A 10558-nucleotide genomic window follows, 5' to 3' on the forward strand; every position below is an offset into this window, starting at 1 on the left:
CTTTTTTAAATGGTTATCGTTCATATTACTATTATTTGTTCTTTTGTTATATATTTATTTGAATGAATAACTTTGAGAGCAGGTGGGATTTTTTTTTACCAACATTCAATATACCCCTTCGCCCCACTAAGATACTGTAGCCTGCATATTGTGGATTAAGTCACACCAGTGCAAAGACTACGCACAAAACGCATACCTCAAAAAAATCTATTCAGTTTTGGGAATGAAATGGCAGGAAGAGGATTTTAAATAGAGCATAACTGTTTTAAGATTGATGTAAGGATTCAACAGGTAGATGAGAAACACACTTCTTTCTGCTCTGGTTTCTAGATAAAACTGAGGAACAAACCAAACTACTCTTTCGCCTTTTAACTTGCCTCTTATTTCAAACTTTACAACGTTTTTCATCATCTCTGTGCGTAATGACTTCAGAAAGCTTTGCAAGTTCTGCCTCATATTGCCATTATAGCGCTGTCTTGGATGTCTGTTATGATGAAAATGTGCTGTTGTGTAAACGCCCTTCTTTTTGTCTTGCTCACCCAAAACTTCCTCTTTAGTTTTTCAGAACTTCAGAGGAAGTACACAATCTGCATACCCCACAGTGACTCAGTTTTAGATGAGTGAACAACGACCTGTTTCCCAACTTCCTCTGTGCTGCTGCCAACATTCCTGGAGTTTATTAGTTTATTAGTGAAAAATGGGCTACTAACATGGAACACCTGTGAAATGGGGCCAATATCAGGGTGTGTGTTCCTAGACAGGTGCATGATGGGAGATCTTACTTGGTTGTACACATTTCTTTAACAGAAAGACTTAAAGACAACTTTATTTGTTTTTAATAGTTGTGAGTGAATGTGAAGGATATATTACAACAATCTTTACACAAAAAATAAATAAAATATACAACTTGATCTTATATTAAGGGTCACTCCATCTTTACAGCCCTCCTGATATCCGCTACACTCAGAAGTCACAATGTACAGTAAAGAAAAACATGACAAATGTATTTTCCTGAATGACGGGTGTTCTTGCATCATTGAGTGCATGCAACTCAGCCCTGGAGATCAGCTTGTGAATGCACTCTGGTTTCCTGCCCGCGGTAACTTGAACTGTTGGCGGGGAGCGAGGATGTGGAGCATCAGCTGTCGTCATGTGACTGCAGGTACACCGGCTTGGCCTGCTTCCTCAGACGCTGCTGCGCTCGCAGCTTCCTGCCTTTCTGAGTTGCCAGTCCCAGCGGAGGCAGGTGCATCTACAGGAACATTCAGAGAACAAAATAATTGTAAGAAACACCTTCACAGATGGAAAAGCATCCAAATTGTCCAGTGAAAGGTTTATTACTTACAGCCCTTGGATATGGGTTCCTGTAATGTAGACCTGGGAAAAATAAATGATTGTGTTAGTCACTCTAACTTTCTGTCCTGCAGAATATCAATGATTGGCTTTTTATTTTTTGTGCATGAACCAGGAAAATGACCTGTGTAAACACCATAGGCCAAAAAATAAATAATAGCTAAATATAATTAAATGTATGATTTTATAATGCAATGTTATTTAAATTCAATGGGTTTTGCTACATTGTTGTCCCGAGAGTATGTATTTGGGCAACACAGTTAACTGTAGAATTATCACAGAAGCTGAGGTTGAACACAAAATGTATGGCATATGCAATAACAAAAGCCACATGGGTAAATAAACCCTGCACATGCTGTTGGATGTCAAACAAACACAAGAACAGTATGTCAATGTTTACTCCTCTGCTCTCTCCTCTGAAACACCTTCAGTTGAACTTTCTCAGTTACTTGGTGACAAACACTTCAATTAAATATGTTATATGAGCTAGACCCCTGGAATACATGGTGAACCAAAAAAAGACTGGTCATGCTAACATTAAAGCATTTTAGGTTGAGTGTTAAAGGGAAAGTATGTTAGTGGCTTGCAGTTGATAGATAGAAAACCTGTAAGGGAATGTGTGGCATCTCTTCACTCTTACCCATTTCTATCCTTGCTTCACATTCTTCTACACACCTCTTTATTGTTTCTGGATCTGTGAGCTGAGAACAAGAAGCACACAGAAGAAGAAAAAAATGAGTCCCACAAACTGCTACAAAACGACTTCCTGTTTTCAATTCTGCAATCAGCAAACTGTTATACACACCTGCTGGTTCTGTCTGAACAAAGTGGAGGCCTCATGGAGAATGTATTTCTTCTCTGTTTCTGCATCACCTACAACTCCAATCTGTGCCTGCCAGTTTCTTGCGATGCGAAACACCCGCATGTACAGAGACAACACCGTCCTGCGAGTGGAGGCTGTCATCGAGACAACAAATCACAGCAGTCACCTGCACAAGAAAGAGATTCAGATTTACAGAAGAATGAATGGAATTACAAAGCCTATTACTGTTGTACTGTGTGTATAAAACACAAGTCCTACCTATTATATTTTGTAAACAATGTTGAAGGCATTACAACAATGATGATTATTACACACTTGTCTGTAAATATAGCAAGTATTTTTGTTAAATTGTCTAAACTTACCAAAACTGTATACAAAATCCCTCTAGTTTTGGATACAACTTGCTGGATAGCCCTAACTCAAGGCTAATTTACCTTAGAAAATACCTTTTGGATGCCTAAGGGACACATACAAGTTCACATAAACTGTTGTTCACACAGGAGACTTAACATGGTCCTAGGAAATGTGCAAAAAGACCAGAAAATCAACCAGTATTATGCTGAAAAATTTCAAACTATCCCCCAGTTTTTCAGGCCTATCTGAGTTTGTTTCTTCTCCATATGATTGGTGTGAATATAACAAACAAAAATGAAAATACAGTTGTGTACAAGAAAGTTCTAGAAGACAAGCTAATAATCCAAGACACAGGCCACCGGAAGTCTGGACAGGTTTTACATTAATCAACACTAGATGTCACTAAAAACCAACCCAGGGCTGTTTACCAAACATAGCATATTACATGACTGATAGTAGGGTATTAATCGGATGTTCTGATATGTGTTGATAGAAAGAATAATGCCATTAGCGCATTTGTCATAGGCATTAGTATTAATAAAGGTTTCCCAAACAGAAAACAAGAACAAAAAGGAGCTAGCTATCCTTGAGAATCACAGCTTCTAAAGAATCGTGTTGTTAATAATAAATATAGAATTAACAGCAAGTGCCATTCACATTAATAACGATTTACGTTATAGCTTATTAGGTTTAAATATACAAACCTTGACCAAAAACTCTATTTGGTGAAGAGGCTATTCCGACAGTAGCTTGTAGGACAGCAAAAACACATTTGTCGCCTGGTGATGACGTATTCCCCTAACTACAAGAAAAAAAGAAAGAAAACACAAGATAAACGAGTGCCTCTTCTTTTCATTTAGATAACATTGGATATATTAATACCAATTAAAGTAGTAGCATTAACTGAACATTTCATATGTATAGACCCAGCTTAAGCCATGTGTTACAAATGTTTGTTAACACATTTTACAGAATTAAATACAATTATTTCAAGGCTCCCTGTTAAATATCAACAAAACACGAGTTTAACTAATTGATTTCGTGGTAATTTTCCTATCTGGGTGTTATGCAGTATTTCAAAGTACAAGTTATTTATATTTATAGACCCAGATAAATGCATATGTTACAAATGTTGTTTTTTTATTACTCATTTTACAGTGTTAAATATACTACTTTAAAGGCTTTCTGTTAAATGTCATCAACAAAACACAAAAAACCCACTAATTGATTTCCTCAAAAATTGCTCCATCTGGGTGTTATGTAGGATTTCAAATTACATGACATTAATATATATTGATCTTGCCATCGGCTGAGATGAGGATCAGCTGTTGGCTGCTTGTCGGCAGAGAGGAAGTGATGCACGAAAATGCCCACAATGTAGCTACACTCAATGACTAAAAGGGGGAAGCACAAAGAAATGGGCTGCTTTTAATACCGAGATGGTCCTTTAACTCACTCCAAAGAGCGACCACAATTCAACTGGGAATCAAAAGCACAAAGTGGTTACTAGCGTTCCACTTATTTATTTTTGTAAAGCGGATTTTATATCGATGAGGAAGTTTTTTGTCATCTACTTGCTACATTTAGCTAGCAATCTGAGTTAACGCGACGAGTTTGCCTCAGTTCGTTTCTACGCTACATTGGACAACTTAACTTAATTTGTACTGGCGTCTCTGAAGTGATGTACCTCAATTTCCACAACCTACAATATCCCAAAAAGGTGAGTTTCTTTGGTGTTTTTATGTGTCCCTAATCGGAAGACCTAGCTTAGCCGATAGCTAACTTTTAGTTGATGCTAGCTAGCTATGGCGACGTCGTCAGGGCCAGCAGGCAGTGGCATGTAAATGGCCCTTTGCCGGTGATGTCTGATGGAAATATAACACCTTTAAGACAAGTAACATCTGAATTACTATATAAATCACATTTCCGGGATAAAATGGTTATCGTATCCTCTTTACATGATATCTTTGAGTGTTTCTTATAAGCTCACTTGATCCTGTCTGTGCTCGCCACTTCCCTACAAACATAACTTGGTTAAAAAAAACCCACTAATGATAGCTAACATTTGATACCATCAGCTATCTAACTTAACCGAGGCTGTGGTTTGACAAATGTGTTGCACACATTCGTACTATAGCTTATTTTAGTCGTCCCTCAATTTAGGCATAAACAATCTACTTAACCTATTTAAACTGATGTCTGCTACTGTCTGTCTTTTATATAGTATGCTTAGCTTTAAAAATCATTAGTATTGTATCGGAAAATAGGCCATAGGTGTCAATTAGAGGTGTGTTTGGTGAAGTCAGCCAGGATGTGCCAGTGAGACCTTTGCCTCGACATGCCCAGTGCCATGAGCAGGACACTCGATTGGCTCTGATACTGAATACACTTTTTTATGATTAATGTTAGCCCAAGAGTCGTGGCTCTGCAAAGGCAGTGATCACTACACTAAATTAGTTTTAAAAGTAACCGTCCACATCGGAGTTGTAACACTTTTAGGACAAAGCCAGTCTACCCTGTGAGAGGTCTGTCCCCTTATATTACTTATTCTCAATCAGAGTTGCAAAAGCTCTTTTTGCCATCTTCTCTTTAGTTATAGAAGCCAGTAATTAAATAATCTTGCAATGAGACAAACTGTTTTGCTCAAAGTACTTTTTCATTGCATGTTGGTAAAAATAGTCCTGCAGGTTTGTGAGAGATGAGATCACTTTCTGCTTATGATGACAAGATAATGTGTCTTTTCAGCATTGCGGATGTCAAGGTCACAATGATGGAGCAGAATAGAAACAGGCTTTGGCCAATGCCTTCAGAGGGATTGTCTGTAAGTTACTTCCTGATCAGCTTCGTGATAAGTGATCAAACACTTGATTTACTCACACATGTCATGTGTTTAAATGTCATAGGACAATGATTAGCTGCATCAGAAGAGATATATTGCTTTTCATGTTGTGTTAGTTTGATTTCTTAAACACATCGACACATTACTCAGTCAATAATGCATGAATGTGCAGTGGAAAGAGGCACACATCAAGCTATCATGGTTATTTTTAAAGAGGAATCGGAATGAAATTGTATTTGTGCCTCCAAATGAATCACCATTAGGTCCATGTCAAAATTACAAGCGCTGTAAAATGTTTTATTAGCAACCATAACAGTTCCTCAGTCTTGGTCAATCGTTACTATTTTAGAACATTTTGATTTTGTGTGATTGCATTTTTAATCTGTATTTACTTGTATGTACTAAGCCGGCCGGTAAAACTCTCTCAACTCCCCTGATGCAAGCAAAGATAAACACGTCATTTATGGCTTTATTGCATATAATTAAAGTAGAATGAAATGCAATAAAGCTTATTCATTACAAAATAAGTTGACATGTTGACACTGGGAAACCCAAAGTCTTGTAGTAGCTCTTTGTTCAACATCCAACCAGTTTGACCTCAGCAGGTTTCTGTGGTCATGTTTTCCTTGTAGTTCCTGTGTAGAGGTTCCTGTTGTATCTGCACTGTGTAAGCATTGGAGGTATACTCATACAATGTTGTTTCTCTGTTCTTTACCCTTTAGGGTTTTTAAGTTTGGCAGTGGATCTTGGCAGATTTGGCACAGGTATGGTAACTTCTTTAACTCCAATGCTCAGAAATCCTCGAGTTTGATTTCATGCTACTAATAGCCACAGGAATGTGGATCTTGACCTTTTTAGATTGTGAGTAAGTCTAGAGCTGCACTGAATGGCAATTAACATTTTTAAATTGTTCTTCACCTCAGGCCTGAGGGTATGTTGAGACGTCTCACAGGGCCAGAGAAGAGGCGTCTAGGTGGTTCAGACGGGGACTGAAGGTGAGGAGGAAAGAGAGACCAGGGAGGAAGACATGGGTCAGTGTGTCACCAAGTGTAAGAACCCCACGTCCTCGCTCGGCAGTAAGAGTGGGGACAAGGAGGGGGGATCCAAGTCCCACCACAAGAAAGGTGGTCACAAAGAGGAGCAACATGCCCCGTGTAGCAAAGCCATCGGCGAGCTGTCGAATGGCACCAAGGCCCTGGAGGTCACCATGGAGACCCCCGTCATCTCTGCCATGATGGGGGAGCCACACAGGGACATGGGTCTGGATGGGAATGGGCTGTCGATGCTGCGCATTGAGGAGCTGTTCTACTGCTACAAGGATGAACATGAAGACGCCATCCTGGAGGAAGGCATGGAGATGTTTTGCATCGACCTGTGTGTGGATCCGGCGGAGTTCAGAGTGCTCGTTCTTGCCTGGAAGTTTCAAGCAGCAACCATGTGCAAGTTTACAAGGTAGGGTGGGGCTTTGGGGAATGAGGCGTGTTGTTGTTCGTGGTGTCTGTTCATCAGGAGGAACTGGCATAACTACACAGATGCACAGTGTTTGGCTCGTTACTAGGAGATATGACAAAGGTATTTCCTCATCCCAGATGATTAATACAAATAGTTTCAATAGCTCTCGCCCTGATTCCATTGCCAAACAAGATGCTCTTATAAAGGTATTTATTTGAGCAATTCTCAGTGTGTGCCACATTGTGGTTACACAGAATAACTGATTTATGAATGAACAGACGGAAAGTTACCTTTTTACATTTTTGTATTATCTCCTTGTCCTTTGACACTCACACACACACAGGACATACAGTGTGCAGATAGAGAAATGTTGGAGGGACCGGGCTGCTAATGTGTGAAACTATGTACCTTTCTTTGTGCCTGCCTTGGCCAGGTCTCTTAAAAAATAAGTTCTTCATCTGAAGTGGACTCTCCTTGTGGGATCAAATGTAAACAAAATGTTCAATATATATATATATATGTGTTCATTTGAATTCATTTCTTATTTTTTTGTTATTTTATCATTTTTAATTTGTATCTTTAATTTGATTTCATCTGTGTGAATCTGTGCTGTTTTTTCATCCTTAGCCTGTTGCTGTTAAGCTACTGAATTCCCCCACAGGGATTAATAAAGATCCATCTTATCTTATCTATAAATAGCTGTAATGAATAGCGCACCTGTATGAACCTGTACAGACAGATTACCTATCATAAACTGAAATGACAACATTATGCCCTTTTTAAAATACTATCGCTATCAAAAAGAAATGAGATGCCCAAAATATGTATAAAAAAATAGATATATAAGATATCTAATTTGGAGTTTAGCTGATCTAAAATATACCAAATCCATATAGTTTCTAATATTGACCCATTTCATCAGGCAACTGTTTTCTGATGCCACCCAGGCATCGTGCCCCACTAATAACTAGCTCGATGTTGGACGATTACACTTGTAGCCTCAGAAGAGACTTCCCCTCGTGCCTTGTTGGACTCATTCAGTCATTCACTGTGCAGCGGCCCATCCATAAACACTTTTCTCATAGACAGAACTAGATACAAACTCACACAAAACATTTCCCACAGTCAGGTAGGGGGGCACACAGGAAAGGGACCCTGCTCTGCTGCCCCTCTGCAGTTGGTGTTAGAGATGAATAGGGCAGCTGGTCACTGCCCCACATGATTTTTAACTCAGCACTTTCCATCCAGAGGCTTTTGACAGCTCCACACTCTGGTTATCAGCATGCTTCATTGTCGACTAATGCTTACTGAAGCTGTTCAAAATATGACTTTGAAAGCCTATATTTCTCTAGGGCTCAAATAACAAATTCTATAAAGAAAAAAACATTTTTAAAGGAGTACTCAACATATCTCTAAAAGTTAAGTGATGTTCTAGTTTTCCTCCATCACTATGCTTGAAATTTTAAAACCAAAACGTACAACAGGAAACGTAAACAATCAAATCATAAATTGTTCTCATTGTATTCAGATGGTAACTATTTATAGTTGTTTTAAACACATGGCCCTTATGTTTACAATCGATGACTTCACAATATTTGATTCTAGCTCTTTAAGCTACTAGTCAGCTCTGGCTCTGCTCATTTAGTTTTGTTATTTGCCCCTAGGATTTATTATCCTGAGTGAAAAGGTCTGCTTTTATTCTGATGCCTGGTCTTGCTTACTTTGTGTCACCAGGAAGGAGTTTATCGACGGCTGCAAGGCCATAAAGGCAGACAGCCTTGAGGGCATCTGCTCAAGTTTCCCCGTCATGCTGCTGGACGCCAAGGGCGAGGAGAACTTCAAGGACCTGTATCGCTTCACGTTCCAGTTTGGCCTGGACGCTGACGAAGGCCAACGCTCGCTGCAGCGCGATATCGCCATCGCCCTGTGGCGCCTGGTGTTCACCCAGAACTCTCCTGCTATCCTGGAACACTGGCTGGACTTCCTGTCGGAGAACCCCTCGAGTATTCGGGGCATCTCAAGGGACACGTGGAACATGTTCCTCAACTTTACCCAGGCTATCGGGCCCGACCTGAGCAACTACAGCGAGGAGGAGGCGTGGCCCAGCCTCTTCGACACCTTCGTGGAGTGGGAGTTGGAGCGCAGGAAAAAGGAGGAGGAACAGATGGCTAAGGAGGAAGAGGGGAGGTGTACTGACTCAGAGTGTTCTCCCACTACAGACAGACTTGAAACAGAGGGAAGCCGCGGCTCACAGACGTGGGGGGGCCACTGACCAGGAATCAAGAAATATGTGCAAGGGAGGGAAGGATGTGACCTACACGTGAACTGTGCATCTGTGAATCATCGGATGAATATTAGTATTACCATGACAGCTGTTCATTTCGCTCTCCTGTTCTGTCGGGATGGGACTCCTGCTTTGCACCCTTATCTTTTTTGGTTTTCAAAAGGGCTCTAAGAACTGTTATGTTTTAAGCACTTCTATTTAAGTTATTGTTTTACATATTTTTCTCCTCCCATTTGTGTTTTTAGTAATTGGACGCGGGTCCGTTTAAACCTCCACGTACGTACCATAACCCAGCAGATTTAGATCCGTTAAAAATCAGGCAAAAAACAGCCATAACTTCTCACAATGATCATATAGACAGTTCCTCTGGTAACACTGCTGATATGTTTTGTACAAGGAAATAGTCAATCATAAAAAAGGTTTTGTTTTTTTTCACAAATAATTTCTTACTATCAAAACATGAGGTTTACCATAAGGGTCAGTTGAATGGTGTTGATCGGACTAATCTTTGTTAGATTGTATGCGTTTATCTTGCAGTGCTGTGAGGATGAATTGGTTGCACTTGTATTGCCTTCACTAATGCATGCTTGCTATTACACAGCAAGCAGTAATGGATTCAATTCTGTCCCAAGGGCTTTTATTTTTTTTTAAACAAAGTTGAAATTTCCATTTAATATCCAAGTTGGTAACAGACCCACCCTTTCTTCTGTGTTGAGTGTTTTTGAGTGCTACTAGTACGGTGAGGGCTGAGCTTGTTGAAGCAGCTGGCTGCGCTCTCTTTTGACCTCCAGCATTACCTATTTGATGTCCACCTATTTTCAAGAAGGGTTAGGTATAAAACACAATGTTCCGGCTTTCCTAAGATTCTTCATTTTAGGAAGTTTGTAACGCATCAAATCAGCTTAAAGAAAGTCTTGGTCATTTCTTAGAAAATTATGCCTAAACCTGAGTTCATGGCCTTACACTGGGCGCCACACATTTTAATTTAGTTTACCTTCAGGAGTTTAACAGTCTTCACATCTTTGAACTGATAACAAAAAAAACGTGTGCACACTTCCCAAAGGTTGACTGCTGCTGGTGTTGGTTTGTAATGAATTGCACAAAAAACAAATGGCATGCTTAGTCGCTATACTTGCAACGCTTTGCAAGAAGATTGATATCAACCACATCATTTACATTTAAACCTTTTCCAAACCGTTTATCAAGCTCAAGTTTAGACCTGTGTGTTTTGGGATGAGTGAATGAGTGATAACAGCACCTGCTGGCTAATCAAGAGTCTGTGGTAAGAGGGTGGCACATAACCTGATCTGTTTGGTTTACATCTACAATGGTTTTATTTCAGACCCCCTTTGTCCTTTTTTATATAAAATGTATTGATTTATAATGAATAAAAACAGTGTTCAACTTTTGACTGTTGCACCATGGACATCTGTGTGATTTTACTTCAAGGATA

The 10558-nt window shown here is 39.7% G+C and overlaps 2 protein-coding genes across 3 annotated transcripts; one reads left to right on the forward strand and one right to left on the reverse strand.

The window, feature by feature from the left end:
* Nucleotides 1-820: 820 nt before the first annotated feature.
* lyrm1 (LYR motif containing 1) lies at nt 821-3914 on the reverse strand. The gene is made up of 6 exons (XM_079658831.1): nt 3834-3914; nt 3235-3332; nt 2159-2342; nt 1994-2054; nt 1346-1377; nt 821-1252 (listed from the first exon to the last, which is right to left on the reverse strand). The coding sequence occupies exons 3-6, from the start codon at nt 2315-2317 to the stop codon at nt 1139-1141; spliced, it is 366 nt and encodes a 121-aa protein (XP_079514957.1). The 5' UTR covers nt 2318-2342; nt 3235-3332; nt 3834-3914; the 3' UTR covers nt 821-1138.
* A 195-nt stretch (nt 3915-4109) lies between these two features.
* dcun1d3 (defective in cullin neddylation 1 domain containing 3) lies at nt 4110-10514 on the forward strand. Of its 2 annotated transcripts, XM_079658825.1 has the most exons (5): nt 4110-4250; nt 5276-5351; nt 6092-6133; nt 6293-6821; nt 8556-10514. In XM_079658825.1, exons 4-5 carry the CDS (start codon nt 6397-6399, stop codon nt 9091-9093), a joined length of 963 nt encoding a protein of 320 aa, XP_079514951.1. In that variant the 5' UTR covers nt 4110-4250; nt 5276-5351; nt 6092-6133; nt 6293-6396; the 3' UTR covers nt 9094-10514. The 2 variants fall into 2 exon arrangements, with proteins under 2 accessions (XP_079514951.1, XP_079514952.1); XM_079658826.1 differs by lacking the exon at nt 5276-5351 and having other exon boundaries at nt 4113-4250.
* Nucleotides 10515-10558: the final 44 nt, after the last annotated feature.

The sequence above is a fragment of the Notothenia rossii genome, assembly GCF_949606895.1.
Source record: "Notothenia rossii genome assembly, chromosome: 11".
Lineage (NCBI taxonomy): Eukaryota > Metazoa > Chordata > Actinopteri > Perciformes > Nototheniidae > Notothenia > Notothenia rossii.